The sequence below is a fragment of the Quercus lobata genome, chromosome 6 (genome assembly GCF_001633185.2).
Source record: "Quercus lobata isolate SW786 chromosome 6, ValleyOak3.0 Primary Assembly, whole genome shotgun sequence".
In the NCBI taxonomy this organism is placed as follows: domain Eukaryota; kingdom Viridiplantae; phylum Streptophyta; class Magnoliopsida; order Fagales; family Fagaceae; genus Quercus; species Quercus lobata.
Genome location: NC_044909.1, coordinates 33,213,415 through 33,232,379, shown reverse-complemented (window position 1 = coordinate 33,232,379; position 18,965 = coordinate 33,213,415). Strand labels below are relative to the sequence as shown.

The 18,965-nt window shown below is 33.7% G+C and overlaps 2 protein-coding genes and 1 non-coding gene across 3 annotated transcripts; 2 read left to right on the top strand and 1 right to left on the bottom strand.

The window, feature by feature from the left end:
• Positions 1-4,224: 4,224 nt before the first annotated feature.
• Positions 4,225-8,702, top strand: LOC115994540 (nucleolin). The gene is made up of 3 exons (XM_031118740.1): positions 4,225-4,599; positions 5,347-5,517; positions 8,021-8,702. Exons 2-3 carry the CDS (start codon positions 5,398-5,400, stop codon positions 8,453-8,455), a joined length of 555 nt encoding a protein of 184 aa, XP_030974600.1. The 5' UTR covers positions 4,225-4,599; positions 5,347-5,397; the 3' UTR covers positions 8,456-8,702.
• A 4,975-nt stretch (positions 8,703-13,677) lies between these two features.
• On the bottom strand, positions 13,678-17,408 carry LOC115994858 (UBP1-associated protein 2B-like). Its single transcript, XM_031119159.1, has 2 exons — positions 16,050-17,408; positions 13,678-13,951 (listed from the first exon to the last, which is right to left on the bottom strand). Coding segments are annotated over exons 1-2 (1,206 nt in total). The 5' UTR covers positions 17,255-17,408; the 3' UTR covers positions 13,678-13,950.
• Positions 17,409-17,492: 84 nt separating this feature from the next.
• TRNAV-CAC lies at positions 17,493-17,566 on the top strand. The gene has a single exon. It is a non-coding gene; the product is annotated as a tRNA-Val (tRNA).
• The last annotated feature ends 1,399 nt before the right edge of the window (positions 17,567-18,965 follow it).

The window sequence follows — 18,965 nt, the reverse complement described above, 5'->3', positions numbered from 1 at the left end:
ATCTCTTTCATCCTTGGTCGGTTATTTTATCTTTTGTGGTGACCTAATTCTGAGGTCTGGTTGCAATAAGACCACGTCCTGATCGTCCTCGGACGCATACTGCCGAGGAGTATGGTGTCCTCGGACGGACACCGAACTCTACCCTTGTGATATTGACTACCATCCCCTTCAGTAATTACCTTATGACCTGACTCGGCCTCCTCGGACGGATATGCATCCTTGAATGGGCCACAGGCCCAACAATCCTGAACTTTATGGGCCTATTGATCGAATGGTCCCCACATTATCATTTTAGTCATGATTTGGTCTATTATCATTTGAAAAATGCGGTTAACTCTATTCTTTTATAATGTGATAGAATTAATGATTTTAAAAAAATAATAATAATGGACGAAAAGACTGAAATGACAATGTTGTTAAAGTTAACATATTTAAAAGGCAAAATTTAAACATCTTGGATAAAATGACAATTCACTAAATTTATAGGGTGTGAATAGTATTTTTCCCTAATTTCAACCATGTGATTGCATTGATTAATAAGGCACATTGTTTAATTTAATTATCCTTGGGGAAAGATAACAACTTTTTGTGTTATAGCAGTCAAAGCAAATGCAATCATATGGTTAGATTTATTTAGGAAACTTAAGGTATAATACCTAACAAATTGTACATAAATTATGCCTATTATAGACATACTTTTTTACAAGATGCAGAGAAGGTAAATTATTATTGATTTTTTTTTTTTTTACTGAATAAGTAAATTATTATTGTTTTACTCATAGATCCACTACAAACATCATTTTATTGTTTACCATTAACAATGTGTTACACTGTATTCCAACAATTATAGGAAAGAAAGTGTGTGTAGACTTATTGTTCTTGTAATAAACAGTTGTCAATCCCCCCTTCCCCACACACAAAAATAATAATAATTTAGAAAACCCTAGAAAACGAATGAGATCATGTCAATAATTTGGTCAATATAAGGTTTGAATTTGATTAGTCTACCAAACACCTCTGATTGGCTAATTGATTACCTAGTAATTTATTTATTTATTTTAATTCAATATGAAAATTTTAGGAGTCAAACCTCAATTCTCCCTTCAATTACTCACTACCTAACATTCAACTTAGGAATTACAAGGATTTGCTATCGATTCTTTATGGTATTTGGTATTTGCGCAACCTAACATGTACTATATGTAGTATAATACTTAGAAGCAAAATTTATACTAGCATGTTTTCTCTCTAAATAGAGATGAAGGGTGAAAGTCATTGTTTTAATAATTTTATAATAAGGATGCATGAAGTTACAAGGCAATGGGGTTCATCAATAACATGTATCAAAATCATTTGATTTATAGCGCAAGTCTAAAAATAACAGTGTTTTTTAGCCCAAAAAAGAGAGAGCCTAAAAGCAGTATAATAATTTATACTACGTATATAAAACATAGTCCAAGTCTCCAAGATCACATCATAGTTAGATCATCATATTGCTAATTGTATTGACCTTCTATAAACTCCTATATTGCTGCAATTTCCCTTAAATTTAATGAAAAAAAAGTATTTAAAAAAATTTGTATGCGGTATAATTTGAATTTTCTATTGAATTCGATAAAATATCTTTAGGACGTGGAGCGAGAGTCGAGAAGTATTATTACCACTAAGTTTTTAAGTTAAGAGAAATATTACAAATTTACAACTGCACCATAATTTAGTGAAAGTAGAATTTTTTCTCAAAAAGAAAAAGAAAAATGTGAAATAAACTATTGTAAAACATTCTTTTGAGAAGTGTAGTGTTTTTGTTATGTTATTATTTTGGATAAAAGTATTTGTTGTTTCTTAGATTTTAGTATTATATGCAATACATAAAATATCTAAAAATAGATTATTCTATTTAAGGTAAAAAATAGATTTTCTAAACCTTATAATTTTAAGGCCTAACATATTAAAATTTATAGTTTCAAAAGTAGTAAATTAAATTATAAGATTTGAAAGTGTAACAAATTAAATCATCAACCCATATTACACCCCGAACACAACTCATCTCATTTGAATGGGATAGGGTTTAGTTTATTACTTCTAAAATCTCAATGTTTAATTTGTTTCCTTTGAAACAATTGGATTTAAATTGTTATGCCCCATATCATTGGGTCTAAAACGTAAATTTTCCATGAAATTTTGATTTGGTCAACCACTAAACAAATAAAATGAATAAAACTCGTAGCTTGAAGACCTCAAAATGCATATCAACTTGTTTGGAAATTAGGGATGAATATTTGATTCTTCAACTAATAGAGTTCAACTATTAACATTCACTAGCCTAATTGTATGATGAATACAATTAGTAATATATATTGTGGGGGGATGAGATCGAAAGCCGTTAATAAAAAAAAATAAGGGCATTTCCGAGGAGTGAAACTTCACAAAGAGGACTTATTTAACTAATAAGGAGTTCGGGATGTTGTCATTAATGAAGATGCCAAGGGCTCCTACTTAATCTCAGAAGGCCGAGATTCAGGAATGAAGGGAGCATGGTGCAATCTTAGGGGGGACAAGGGTAACTTGGTATTGAACAAGGGAGAGAAGAAAAAGGAAAGATAAGACAATCATCCCCTCCGCATTAAATGCACTACAACCATTTAGCTAGCCGCATTAATGGGGAAATGACCATGAACAGTGTTTCTCACAGCTCATATTCTAGTGTAAAAACATTCTAATACGGTCTTAATGGGACAAGTATCAAGAAAGTTTGATCACAACCCTCCAAATGTAAGATCCAAATGCATCCTTGCTAAGTTATATAAAGCCAAAAAGCACCTAGATCAAAGAGACTTGAAAGTAAGGAAAGAAAACAAAAAGAGAGAAAACCATCCAATTATACCTTCTTCTTCGGATTGAACGCGAGGACGAACACTTAGCCAATTTTCAAGCTATTTCCAGTTGAATGTTACCACTTCGCATATAGTTTTTGGTCTAACTTTTATTTCTTGATACATAACGGGTACTTAAAGATTAATCTTGCATCTCATCTCTAAAAATTAATTGTATGAGTGAACAGTAATTGGATTAAAACCAACCTTAGTTATCTGATCTACTTCCCCCCCCCCCCCAAAAACACACATATAATATGACTTATTGAATAATACGATGCCTTACAAGCTTTGTGGCTTGGTAGTATTATTAGGTTTACCCCAAATAGACCATGAGTTTAAATTCACCACCCACGTTGTTGTAAGAATAAAAGGTAATATGACACTTCCAATGATCCTTTTCTTTTTAATATTTTTACTTAGACTCATGTGCAAAAACCTCATGAAATAAAGAGAAGAGAAACATGAGTTCTCAAAAGAACAAAATTTATCTTCAAACTAGTTTGGAGAGAAACTCTATAAACTCCTCATATATCTCTATAATAAGTGTGAATTTTGAACATCTAACCGTTAGATTGCATGTTCTTATTATATTCTTCATGCATGTAAAATTTCAAAAAGATCAAAGATCAATTGCTATCTCATCAAACAAATGTTAAAATTTCAATTTTTTATGATTTAAAACTGTGTATAAAAAATGAGTTTATTGATTGAATAGTAAATAATATCCAATTTGAACAAAATTTGATATGCATGTTAAGAACATAAGGAATATAAAATTCAACGGTTAAATTTTCAAAATTCACAAAAAAAAAAAAAAAAAAAGATATATGAGAAGTTTGAAAAGTTTCTCTCCAAACTAGTTTGGAGAGAAACTTTGTTCTTATCAAAATCAAAGTAAGAGTTAACACAGCAAGGAGGTAGGAACTTTGTTGACACAAGCTTACAAAGAATAAAATGAAAAATTATAGAATATAGGGAACATTTTGAAACATAAGATATGTGTTAAGAACTAAATATGTAATTAAGCAGAAAATATTTATGGATCTTTATAAATAGTAAATGGGTCATAAAGTTAAAGAACAAATAGATATGAATAAAAATTACAGCTGTTAAATAGTAAATGGATCTTAAAAATTAAACCATGGTTTGTTGAGTTTGATGACTGAACCATGGTTTAGAAAAGCCTTCCATGTATCTCAACTACAAAACTCGTGAATCGTGTGAAAAATTTAAAAGGAGGACTAAGCTTTAAAAAGAAAAGTAGAAAAAAAAAAAAATATATATATATATATATATATATAAACTAAAAAAATACTCAAAAGAAAAGAGAAAGTAGTTAATGAAAATCATTCCTAGAACCCCCAAAAAAATCCAAAAGAAAAGGGAAAAAAAATAATAGAAAGGTTAATAAAACCCACACTTGTCCAGACTCGCTCTTTCGGGCAGCCCGAACCGCGATCTTTTACACATAATGAGGATGCTGCCCGAGCTGCCCTAAACCTGACTGAAAAATTACGGGCAGTCAGTCAGTCACTCACCTGTACTCTCTCTCTCTTGTCTCTCTAAGCCCTTTTGTGATTTTTCTATATCTTGCTTTCTCTGTGTGTTCTACGATCACGATCGGACGGTCCAGAATGCACGGAGCCTCCTCTGCTTGTTCCCTGAGGTTTTAGACCTTCAAACCTTCAGATCCAGCATCTCCGCCTCTTGATCTTTCTTCCTGGTACGCTTTCTCTCTCTGATTCTCTACCTCTTCCTCCAATTCTTCTATTTCACCTCGAATTTTCACGCTTTTTATTTTTCCTAATTACCTTTTTTCCGCTCTTAATTTCATCGTTTCTTTCTTCTTCACGATTTTGAGGCTTACAGCTTCAGTTTCGGTGAGTCTTAACCCTAGTCCTTTCAATTTTTCGGTCTCCGGCGAGTTTTGCTGACTTTTCGGTCAAAATCACCTGCTTTTTTCACGTTTCTGCGATTTTGAGGCTTGCAGGTTTGGTTTAAACAAACCTTAGCCCGAGGTCGTTTCAAAATTTTTGTTTTCCGGCGAATTTCGTTAACGTTTCGGTAAAAATCACCTGCTTTTTCTGCGATTCTGTTAAAAAAAATTTTTCCTGTCAAATTAACAGCTAAGTTCGTCGCCGGAGAATTTTTCTCTCTGCAGTGAAAGTGTTCCTTTCTCTTTTTTCCAAAAACTATCCGTTAGAAACAAAAACACCTTTTATTTTCACTGTTTCTTTTCTCCTAACCAAAAAAAAAAAAAAAAAACTTTTTGCATAATATTTTGATTATTCTGTTTCTTCCTTAAAAAAAAGAAAAAAGAAAAAAGAAAAAAAGAGAGAATTCTCACTTTCTCAGAGTGTTTGTCTGTGACGTAAAATGGTGCAAGATCCAACGGCTGTGATGAGAGTATAACGGATCTGACGGACGGTCAGCTGCTAATATAATTTTTATTTGTTTTTTGTTTGCGCAGGTCTTAGCAAAATTCAATTTTAAATTTTTCTTTGTTTGCGGCGAACAAACCATGGAGGGTAAACATGGTCCAGTGGCAGTTACTCTTGCTTACGGTGCGCTAACGTGCGCTGGGGAGGCCTTAGCCACTTTGCTTTTCTCCACTCTGCTCAAAACCCAGCTTTTCACCCCGGTAATTATTATTTTTTTTTCAGTTATATTTTTCGTCTTCTTTTTCGTTTTTTTTTTCCTTTATTTTTTTTGACAGCCAGTTTTGTCTGGACTCCGGTTTTCAAACGGTAAAGTTAGTTAAGCTTTACCTCTCCTTTTTTTCTCTGAAAATTTGCTTGTTTTTTTCTTATGGTCTATGCTAACATGCGCCGATCTCTTTATTTTTTTAATTTAAAAAAAATTCCCTAATTTGTGTCGTGTTTTTGTTCCGGTGTATTTACGTGTACGGTCTAAACTGCGCCGGTCGGTATAAGGTGTTTTTTAGGCGTTTTTGGCCGAGACCGGTGAGGTAATTTAGTAATTTATGGCCCGTTGCTAGCGTCAGCTGGGGGATTAGGTTTAACGTGCGCACTGGGGGGGGGGGGGTTGGTTAGGGGGGTAAAGTGGTAAATTGGATTCGGATTTGGAAAAGGAATATGAACTGGGTTTTTGGAAACTAGTTTGAGTTCCACCTCGTGGGACCCGGTTGGAATATTTTAAAAAAAATCTATTTTGTCGTTTCGTGGATGAAGGAGTGGGAATTGAAAAAGTCCAAGTAGCTGAACGGATTGGTAACTTGTTGGGGGTATCTTTTGTTAATTGGGGTGTGTGTGTGTAATAGAAGGAATATTCCTTTTGGATATGCTCCACAACTTACACGTGTGTTCTATGTGCATCGTGTGCCCTTCCCACGTGCAAAAGTTTCTGGACCCTTTAAGAATTAAAATAAAAAGAAAAAATCCAAAACAAAACAAAACAGTCATTTAGATTAGATCAGATCAGACAGAACACACGTAGTGTATTGAGTATAGAAACATAGTACTTTGTTATATTGTTAACACATATTAACCATCCATTTTGGAAAAAGAAAAAGTTTTAATGGAGGATTGAAAAAATTGTCAAAACAATTAGTTACTTTTTCGTATTTCTATAAAGAATTTCCTAAAAATGATTTGCTAATGTAGATTCTAAGGGCACACATTAGTAAATCTCTTGTTATATATACTTACAGCCTGAATTTCTGATAACGGATATTATTCATGTCAGTTTGTCAATATATGATGTGTATTTTGTTATAAAATTAGTAATGTTTTTAACATTTCTTTTGTTGTTGTACTTTTTAGTTTATGGGAAATTCTTTGATATTATGGTGACGGTGTATAAAATCATATACATATCATTTTTAGTTAGATGAGTTGTTTGATTAGTATGTGATTTGTTTAAATAATTTTATGAGTTGTTATTTAATAGGTGGTCATATAAATTATCACATAATGGGTCAGAAGAGATACTTCCAAATCAGTTTGGAAGATATCCTTATCCAACTGATTTAGTCTCACTCTACAATTTGTTGGATTTGCAGCATGATATTACACTCTAAGTTTGGCTTAACTTCTTGTTGAAAGCTTATTTTAGTAAAATTAACAGTTGTAATCAGGAAAAAAGTTTTCTAACAAAAGTAGTAATATGGTCCTTGGCCTATTTTAGACTCTTAACCCTATCTACCATATCTTAACCTGTAAGGCTAAAATAGGAAGCAGCATTAGGAACCTGTTTGATAAAGTGTATGAGCTTGCTTATATTTTAAGCTAGTTTTTATTTTATATATATATATATATATATATATAATCTTTTTGAGATAGAACTAGACTTTTTATTAAGCTTATTTTTTTAGCACAAGCCTCAATGAATTTAAGCAATTCCGAAGAGACACTTATAGTACTAGGTCATAAAGCTAAAACAAACGGGTCCTTTTACTTTTAGTATTCTAGGAAGTTGACTTGAATGTGTACCACCATGCCTGTATTTAGTACTTTGAATTTACGATGACAAAAGCCTTATGGCGTGAGCCTAAAGTAAGCATGCACCAACCTCAAACTATTGCCTTAACAGAGAAAAGTGAAAATGAAATAATGTTGTAACAGTGAATAAAGACATATCATATCATTGAGTCCAATCATATTCGCATTGTCTTAGGTGGAAGATGTTCGCTTGCCTATTGGAATCATATTTTCTCTCTGTGATGATAGCATATTCCATTACCATGACAGTCCTGGCATAATTGCCTTTTGAAAATGCAAAAATAGTGTAAACCAACTTTACTCTCAACTCCTCACCCTATACGATTCTTTACTCTTTAGACAACAATCTGCTTGATTCTTAGGCTATAACTATAGGGATTTATGGCCTTTTTGACCTAAACAACTGCTTTCAGAGTGAGAATGACCCAACAGTTACATAATAACTATAGCATTGATGCTTCATGCTTTAGCTTATTTTATATGTGATCTTTATTTTGTCCTGTTTTGTTTTTTTCTTTTTCTTGTTTCCTGAATTTGTACTGGTACATATGCCATACCTTCTATTTTTTTTCCAGAATATTTATTGTCTGTAATTATTAATTGCTTAATTTTCCTTTTGTCCTTGTCTTCAATTCCATGATATCTTCTCTATATTCTATCTACTTGACCTGCTGTGGAACACAGCTTCAGGATCCTAGTATCAAAGGTAATCAAAACACTGAATACCAAGACAAGCAAGTTGATGCTGAGGGAGATGATGACAATGACGATGATGGGGATGACGATGATGATGCAGATGGCGGATTTGGAGAAGGTGAAGAGGACCTATCATCTGAAGATGGAGGGGAGTTCCCTAACAACCCCAACAATGATAAGAGTAACTCAAAAAAGAGTGCAGATGGCGGGGCAGGTGGAGCAGAAGAGAACGGGGAAGAGGAAGATGATGATGAAGAAGATGGTGAGGACCAAGATGACGATGACGATGACGATGAAGACGACGATGATGACGACGATGGTGGGGAAGAGGATGAGGAAGGGGTAGAGGAAGAAGAGAATGAGGAGGAAGAGGAGGACGAAGATGAGGAAGCACTCCAGCCCCCAAAGAAGAGGAAGAAGTGAACCAAGAAAACTGTAGAGCCTCCCACGAATACTGTTTTCTCTATGTGACTGTTATCTAACTTCATGATCCTATTTAGCTTATGAGGAGGCTTGTTTAGGATGATGGTTTTATTGGTTATTATATTTCTATTGCACGATTAGAGTACTGTATAACTATTGAGCTGCGGCAATGATAAATTTGACAAAATGTTATGGATTCAGTTTAGCTGCTTTCACTCAGGTTTTATTATAGAGGTTGAGCATATTAGTTATTTGGCTTTTAAATAATCATATTTCTGCAAATGAGCTTATTTTTGCGTTTTATTTTTTATTTTATTTTATTTTCCCTGCCAATGAGCTAGACTATACGTCTGGACCTCCTGACATGCTCATCAAAATTGATATTTAAAATTTTCATCAAGTTTTTGCCAACATAATTTGACAACCAAAATAGTTTTAGCCGGGCAAAAGTGAAAGCGGGATTTTCTGCTATTTGGGCAATTTTTGCCAACAATTTTGTTGTGTGACCCAAAAAGCAAACATATTAATTAACATTTTGAGTCTCAAACTCAAGTTTATAGAAGGAGAGAAGGTATCTTCTGTGGGACTCACATGTCAATGAGACAATGGATGCACGCGTCCGTCTTACTTAAGATATTTTCATAGAAGGAACTTGAGTGTCTAAGACTAGAGTTTCGAGAGATATAAAGACTGACGTGGATAAAAAATTCACCTGGAACTCAAGTGTCAAAGAAAACTAAAGAAAAAATAAAAAATAAATCTAACCCGAGCCTTATCAAAATTTCCTCTTCTCTCTGGCTTTCTCTCTAGATCAAGCCCAAATCTGGATTCCAAGGCCGAAGCTCAGCCTCATTCCCTATCCAACAACCCCATCTCAAAACCCATGAACTTTCCTATCTCTCTATGGTTTTCTTTAAGGAAATTGAGTCTTAGAGACTCGAATTCGAGTTCCATATGGATTTTTTTCCAAATCAGTTTTGCCATCTCTGCCATCTCTTAAAACTCGAGTCTTAGAGACTTAAATTCCATTAATGAACTTGAGTTTTTAAGACTCGAGATGCTATTTAACTAATATGTTTATCTTTTGAATTAAACTGCTGGCAAAAATTAACCAAATAACTAAAAAAATCCCATGAAAGTATACAGGTTAATTTAGCAACTTACTATTTTTGCCTACAATTTTGGCAGTATATTTTATTTCATACAATTGCTATGAAAAGTACAACAATAAATCTATCAACAATTAAACTGACAAGATTGAAAAATTGTTCAATGATTATTAGAAAAGGGTTAGGTTAATGCATGCCCTTAGAGCATACCTTAACCATCTATTTTGAGAAAGTTTTATAGAAAATTGAAAAAAACTGTTAAAACAATGAATTACATTTTTGTTTTTCCATAAAAAAGTTTCTTAATATAGTTTACTAATGTATGTCCTAAAGGCACACGTTAGTAAATCCCTTGTAGAAATATCTAGATGCCACAAAGTAAATTTATTTTTTCCTCACATTATCAAAAACCCAACTTAAAAAGGGGGGAAATGCAATAAGGGTACTATAGAAATAGTAAAGGGTTTACCTGTTCATCAACAGCTTAATGAGGAAGCAATTGAGCAAGTTCGTTTAGGAGTCACTTCTAATTTATTAACTAAACTAAGTAAAACAAAAATAGATCCCAATTTTATTCATTGGGATTGAATACTAAACAGACGACTACATTATTCATTTTTTACCGAATTGGCCGCCCAGGCAACTTCCTACACCTTGGAGTTAATAGCCTATCAATTGTCAACTAATTTGATCATAAATTTTTAATTTTTATTTTTTAATTCTATAGTTACAACATGAAGGAGAAAATTGAACCTTGAACTATCCGTTGGAAACACACAAAAATGCCAGCCAATGAAGCTACAAAATTTCTGGCACAATTATAAAAACTAATAAATCTGCATATCATACATAAAAATGATTCAAAATATTGTTTTCAAAGTCACTAATCTCCATCATATATAGACATTTAGGTTTTTCTTTTTTTAATTATTTAAAGCTGTCATTTTTGTTATGTTTTTTTTTTCCTACATTCGTTTGGCAGTTATTTTTATTTATTATTAAAAAAAATTGTGATAATTATTTGGAATCTGAGATTCCCTCTATTTCAGGATCTTCCTTCAGGTAAAAATATTTTTTTCCTCTATTTATGTGTAAAGGTTATCTAAAGTTTGATTTGGGTTCATTAAAGGAACGCTGAAACAAATTCATGTGTTTTCTTTTTGAAATTTCAGTAAGGTGATTGGTAACATTTCTCTACCAAAATAAGCCCTTTTTTTTTTTTAATTCGTATTTGTTCTTTGACAAGAACGTAATTATCAATTGCTAATTGTTTTTATCAAAGTCCTATTGTAATTTTCCCCCAAACTGAATAAATTCCAACTTCTGACCCAAATCCTAAATCCCAAGCCCGGCTCACCCCAAAAGCAGATTGAGCACCCATAAGCACGGTGTTTTTACTCCATCTAGGCCTAGGGCATCATAAAGAAATTTATTGCACTCTATTTTAGTAAGTTAATTCTACAACAATATATATAAGATGTGCCCATTACTCACATTCACACTTATCATCTTACTCAATTACCTTTCCTTTCCTTCCCTTATCTTTTTGGGTACAAAAAGTTTTTTTTTTTTTGGGAGGGTGGGGGATACCAGGACAATGGGCCTTAAAATTCAACTTTGATATAGCATAACAAATTTCACAAATATTTTTTTAGTTGATGGTAGTCCCAATGTTACACTAATCTATAATTGCCACCTCAATAGGTTATAAAAAAAATTGTGTACGTTTCAGCTAAAAAAATAGAAAAAAAAAAAAAATCGTAAATGTGTAAGTAGCATTATTGACTTTAAACGCTACACATCAGACATCTTGCCACACTTAGAGCACCCACACTAGATGTGGGATATGTGCTAAATGCTAAATATTTGGCACATATCCCACACCAAACCTAATTTTAGCCTATTTAGTAGATGTGAGATATTGTTTTTTTTTTTGCAACATTGAACAATACCGTGACAAATTTGCCACGGTACGAAAGATATGTGATATATCATTTGTTGTTTGTTTATTGTGTTGATGAGTAGTAAATATTATTTTAATGTGTAGTAAATATTATTTTAATGTATAAAATTGAATTATAAAACATCTGATAAATAGGATGTTGTAAAATGATGTGGTAAAATAATAAAGTAGGCATTTAATGTAATAAAATGGTATAATTTTTGAAACATATGCTACGGATGCTCTAATAGTGCCAGCTTCTAATAGTGCCAGCTTTCTACGTAAAGTTCAAAACTTCCAATAAGTCAAACTCAATGAATGATTCATAAGCTCCAACTTTATAATTTAATGAGGTTCCGTATGCCCCTTAATACCTAAATAAGGCTATTTTCAAGGTTTCTGCTACATTTCCATTTTATTTTTTTAAGGATTAGGTGAGAAAAAGGAAACAAGCTGCATGATACATCATCCACTATTAAGGATCTCCTCTAATTTATCCCCAGAACAAAAAGCTTTTTAGCCTTTAGCAGATATAATAAGGAATCTAGTGATGCCAACTGTTAAATCAGAATAAACGATCACAATTGTTGCCACTATAACTCATAACATGGGATTATCATCAACCCTGCCACCCCCCAACCAAAAAAAGAGCCATTCGTATAGTTTCCTTCCTATGAAGTTCACAACGAACTCATTGTATCCATCATATTCATCATCAATGTGTCTAGGCAGAGGACCAATATACAAGAATAGCTTCAAAAATTTTATAATAAAATTAAAAAAAAAAAAAAAAATTCTAGCAAATTATATCCAATGAAGATCACAGGATCCCTCAAACATTTATAGTTTACCTATTATGGAATAACAAATATACCAAGAGCTCTAAATTGTTGACAAGTAACAACAACACACGAGAAATCATATCTGCGAGCCTTGACATTCATTCCCATGCCAATGATTTGTTAAAGAATATGTATGTTTTCACTTTCTGTTGCCATGATTTACCTCCAATATTTTCTACTTTTGTATACACTATACAAAATGTTAAATTTTTTTCTCATGAAAAGTAGCTAGAAAGCATAAAAGAAGACGAAACAATTCCACTTAAAATTACTGTAACTACTACTAAATATAAATGCCTCAGAAAAATTTTATCAATCCCCTGATCTTTAGTACCTTTGAAAGAGCCCAAATAATGTTGAATTTATGAACATGTTACAAACAACCAATTCATTATAATGCAACACTATATTGTACCTTCAAATGGATAAACCCAAAGCTTAATAAATCCTAGCTCACTCATGGGTATCATAAAACCTCATTAAGATCTTGTAAATATGACAAAGATGCTGCCATTATGCCCCCTTTTTTTTTGAATAAGTGATATTACTTCATTGAAAAAAGAAAACAATACAGGAGACCAAGGCACACAGGGAGTATAATAAGGATTCAGAAAAACAGCAAACCAAAAGTGGGCATAAAAGTGGGCATTATGATGCTACCATTATGCCTTCACCAAGTAACAATTAGAACTTCAGAGGCAGCCTTCTGCTTTCGTAAAAGTAGGCATCCATAACTAGATAATGGACCCAATAACACTTAAGTATCACAAACTAAAATCAATAATAGGATGAAAGTGTAAAATATTTAACAGCCTATGTATAATAAAAAGAAAAATATCCTTCTTCTTAATATAAGTAAATTTTGGCCCCAAGGAGCAGGGGAAGGGGAGATTTGAACTAATAATTTCCACTTCATGAGGCGTATTTCCCAACTGACTGCGTTGCCTTTGGGGTTAGAGAAAAAAAATATGCTTTAAGCATCATTTTAGTAAATACTAAAGAAAATAATGAATCCTAAAATTAAATAGATTTCTTGGACACTTATCAGAAGTGAATTCTCATAAAAACTGACCACAGGAGCATAAGGGGGCCTGATAAATTGAAAATAACCTCCCATAGCCCAGTCCAAAGAGAAAATAATCCTTAGTAGATCTTGCAACATAAAAAAATCTTTAAAAAATTGACATAAAATACCACATTGCAAATCAAATTCTTCACCCACAACCAATAAGCAATATGTTATATTCTAGACGCCTAGGACAGAAATTCAAAAAAGAAAACTTTTTAGCAAATATCATGAAAAGAAGTGGGAGAAAACAAACACGTGTGCAAGAAATAATAAAGAAATCAAAATGCCTTGAAAGAAATACATTAAAAATAGCTGATTATTACAAGGAGGTTAAAACAAAGTAAGACAGAGAAGAAGATGAAGAAAAAAAAAAGTCTACCAATCACCAGTAAAGTTTGGATAAATATTTAATATGAAACACTAAATGTTGAATAAAACTTCAAAAGTTTTCCCTACAAGTAAAACTTCCACAACGGATGACGGACCCAGAACAAGCTCTTAGAACATCAATCCTCAAGTTCAGCTGCACTTCATCTGCAATATGGAGCCCAAGCATGTGAGGGCAGTAACAATGAAAAACAATAAATGGCCTCCCTAAATTGTTTAGTAAAATTTCTAAACATTAAAGCTTTTAAATATGGAATAAAATATCAGAACCTGCAGAGAGATTAAAGACGCACCAAACAAAAAATAGAGGAGAAAGGAGCAAGAAAAGGGTAATAATGCCAAAAAGTTAAAAACATGTATTCAAGAGAACTCTCTCACAATTACCCACCAGAATTAGCTCTGACTGGATAATTTACAATAAGTAGAACTTTCTTATGGTTTACAGCAAACCATCAAAAGGAAAATGAGGTTGGTTGCTGGTCAGGGTCATTCACCAAATATCTTAGAAGTTAGAAACAATAGAGAAAAAAATAAAAGAGTGAGGTTCTATTACAGAAAATCAATGGGTACAACTGCTGATATTGACATGTATACTCTATTTTGAAGGAATAAAAAATATGAAAATATTTTAGAGAAGGCCCTGAAATTTAGATACAAATCTTCAAAGTACATTTATGACTACGAGTGAATAAAATACATTTTGAAAATTTTATCAAAAAATTAACTACAATTTCTATCCTCTTATGGAGAGATCACCATAAGTAGAAAACAATATAAAAGGGCTTATTATATGAAAATTAAAGGATCTCAAAAGAATCACAAAAGGAGGGAGAAGGGATACTGCCTAAACCAATCATCTACTCGACTTAAGCATTTCCATTTCATTTTCAAATCATATATGAAGTTGATAAATTCAAATAAACTCATGTCCCTCACAGCACTAAAGAAGTTTTGTGAACAGTAAATTTTGAACAAATTAATCTTCTTCATCACTAATGTAGAGACAGCATTACCTTTTTGGTTACACAAATGTAGAGATAGCATTAGCTTTTTGGTTACACTGATGTACGTAATAAAATTATTCATCACAAAAATGAAGGTAATAAAATTAATCAATAACAAAAGCTAGCATTTGGAATCACGCCAGCTTTTTCTAACAAAGGCTCATAATAACAAATGTTTGGACAGCATACAGGATTCCGAACAAAGCAAAAAATAAATCAAATGTTCAAATATATATAATATCATAGCACCACCAGTAAGGGAATTAACGTAAGGAGAAAAAGGAAATAATAAAAAGCTCATGATCACAATAAGGCCATAACAGATAAAATTCAAATACATGACACACAAGGAAAGAGAAAGAGCAACGCCAAGTACAAGAATGATTGTATTATTAGAAACTTAAGAATAAAGCAAGAAGAGAAATGGTGGGGTGATTTCATGTAATCGAAAAAGTCATATTTTCTTAAATTTCACATATAATAACACCTCACACATTATCACACCTGCCAACTTTAAATCAACAGTGAGGAAACAAATTACAACTATATTATCGTTTGTTTTAGCTTAAAATACCAGCTCATTTTCACCATTAGCTTACATACAGTTTTTTAAAACCTCACTTCTCTTAGGTAATAGTTACAGCTTAAAACTTCTTTTTTAAACAAAATAAACTCATCCAAATACAAACACTAAAAAGAGAAACAAGCCGTTCTCTTCATGTAGTGGGTTAAAAAGCATTAGTGCAGAATAAACATCTTCAAGTTACACAAGCCAGTTCTCTTCATAGGGTTATATAATTAAACAGGAAATTAGATTCTAATTCAGCTACTAGTGTAGAAAATTATGATGGCAAACCAATACTATACATTCTACAAAGTTTATCACTATCAACAATGATAACTTTAAATCAAAAGCAAAGACAACAAGTTATAACTATCTTATTTTTGTTCTAGCTCAAAATACGAACTTATTTTCACTGATAGCTTATGTACGTTTTTTTAAAACTTCACTTTTCTTAGTTAGTAACTATTAGAAGCAGACACTAGCAATTTCTGAAAATTTTATAACATGACATGGTGAGTACGACAACCCAAATGAATGAACAACTTTTTCATCACTAGACACAAAGTTTACTACTACCAATTTCGTTATAATTACTATAAAATTAGCAAAAATTAAAACCAAAAATGCATAAAATGCAAAATCAAGAATTAAGAAATTTAATGGAGATATTTCATACCACATATATGATGGGTACCCACTAGGACCCTGGGCTCTACTGGTATTCGGCTGCCCCATATGTGGGCCCATCTGTGTATTCGGGTACATCGCCTGTAAACCCGGACCTGCTCCGCCATAAGCCCCGAGCACCGACTGGGCCTGGTTGGCCAAAATTGCAGCTCCAGGATTCGCAATGAACCCGCCATACATTGGATTCAAACTCGGATGATGTCCAAACATCGCCATATTTTGCGCCGCAGCAACCGCCGCTAAAACCGAACCCTGCGGTGGTGGCGGTTGTTGTTGTTGTTGCTGTTGCTGTAGTTGTAGTTGTTGTTGTTGTTGCTGCATCGGTTGCGGCGGAGGAGGCTGAGTCTGCACCACCGGCTGTACCGGATTTTTCTTGGCCTTCGGTTCCGTTGCTTTCGAGCAATTCAATCTGTGTCCTTCGAATGACTTGTGCGGATCCTCTAGAACTTTCTTCGCACCGGCCTCGGTTTTGTACACGAAGAGAGCGAATCCTCTGGATCTCCCGGTGGTGGAGTCGAATCCGATCGGTCCGGTCTCGATCTCGCCGAATTTGGAGAAGAACTGCCTCAATTTCTCGGAATCGGTATCGAACGGTACATTGCTCACATAAATCCGACGCGACAATGCTTCTTGGGCCTGGGTTTGGGCCTGAGTGACCCCCGGGCCCACGGAGGCTAACTGGCAAGAAGCGAAGCGGTTACCGATCTTCTTCTTAGGGTTTTGGAGTGCTTTCAGTGCTGATTTTCGAGTTGTGAACAAAACGAAGCCGTATCCTTTGGCTTTTCCGGTGGCCTTGTCTGTGACGACGTTGCAATCCTCTATATCGCCGAAGGATTCGAAGGCGGAGAGTACGGCTTGGCGCGAGGTGTCCCAGCCGAGGCCGTGGATGAAGATTTTTCGGTGCGAGACGTCTCGGTCTGCCACGTGGCGGATGTGTTGAGAGAGGGGAGGGACCTTGAGAGCTATGGTGGATATGAGATCGATGAGTTGGTCTTTGGTGTAGGGTTCGAGGAGTTTCGTGAAGGAGTCCGAGCCGGAACCGGAATCAGAATCGGAATCGGAGCCGGAATCGCTTTGTGGTGGAGGGGGCTTTTCGGTCTTTTTGGATTTGAGCTTTTTGTTGATTTGTTGTGGTTCGTCTTTGTGGAATTTCTTGACGAGCTTTCGTTTCTTGGTTTTGGTAGTCTTCGCCATTTGAGAGAGAGAGAGAGAGAGACGCACAGAGAAGAGAGAAGTGAATGGGGGTTTGGGTTAGGGTTTAGACTGTTGAGTAGCAGCTTCTATGGTTACACAATTGACCGCGCAAGCCTTTTGGATTGGATCGGATTGGAGGGAAATCGTGCAATTTCGTGCTTTTAGGGTTTCACTTTGCTTGTTGTGTAATTCCAAATAAAGTAACAAAGATATAAACTTTAATTTCTATGACAAACATGTCTGGGTGGTGTAGTCGGTTATCACGCTAGTCTCACACACTAGAGGTCCCCGGTTCGAACCCGGGCTCAGACATTATGACATGTCTGTTTTTCTTTCTCTTTTTTTGACTAGCAACTGTAAACTTGGGCATTACTATAATCACACTTTGCTAGTGTTTTTTATCTCTCTAGATTTAGCCTGTTAGCTATAATTTCCAACTTCTATTCACTAGCATGATAAATTTAAGGTTCTCCATATACAACTTTCAGAACATAATTCTCAAACACCATATGCTTGTCTATATCAATTGAACTAGTTGGGTTTGGGGATTGAGTCCTTTGCGCCGATGGGTCAAACTAGTGGATTAGTTGGTGTTTTTGTGGCTACGTAATTTATTGCACCTTTAGGCCATGATGCGGTGCTTTTTGTCTTTCTTTCTATCCTTTTTACATAAGCTTGTGTTAGGTTTCCATTTAAAGTGGGGTGACATTTGAGTTGGCTAATAATTTTTTATATTTATGATAGAATTCAACTTTGGATGTCTGTTTCAAGATTATTGTTTTTTATTATCATGTGAATACATTAATTGGTTTTTAATGTAGGTAGAGTTTATCATTTTTCTTATTTGGTGTGGGGTTGGTTTGCCGTTAGAGTTGTGGGTTATAGTGATTTGATCTGGGTATGAGATTATTGGTGGTTTTGGGTTGCTAAGGGTTGGGAGGTGTTTTCCTTTGATTTATAACATACAAAAATGACATTGTTGTAAGTTTCACAAGTGTTTGGTGAACAATGTGATGAAAAAATAGATGGAGAGAGGAAATTAAAAGTATTTTAACTTTAAGAAGTTCATTTCAATTCAAATGTTTTAAAGTTTACAATTTAATTTGAAACCGATCTAAATTATAAAGTCTAAGATATAGTTTTATCTTAAATAAATTTTACATATAAAAATGCAATTGTACAAAATATGTGTGATATGTTAATATAGATGAACCCTGCAATGGCAAAAGGCTAAAAAATAATGCAAGGAAATGGTTTCTCTAAAGGATTAAAAATTTAGTTGGAGGGAAGAAATGAAACCTCAAGATCCTCAACTAAAATTCATATTCACTTGAGACATAAATAAAATACAAAGGGATGATAACAAAATAATAGCTTTGTAGTTTTGGGTGATTTCAAAACAAATCAAGAACTCTAAAAAGTTTAATAGTAAAACCTTATAGGTTTTTAAATTGTTTCAATTAATATTGTATGTTGATATTGCTCATTGCACTATTTACCCACACGAAAGTAAAAAAAATGATGTGTAGCTTTTGATGGTTAGAGGTGATAGCGAGACATTTTGTGTTGTTGTTATTTTTTTTCTTTTGTATTTTGAGCAAGTGAGACAATTTGTTCATTACGATGTTTTAGGAGGTTGTGATTATGAAAATGGTCAACCCAATTGTTGATTATTAGAGCATTAGAGCATCAACATCCCGAAATTCCAATT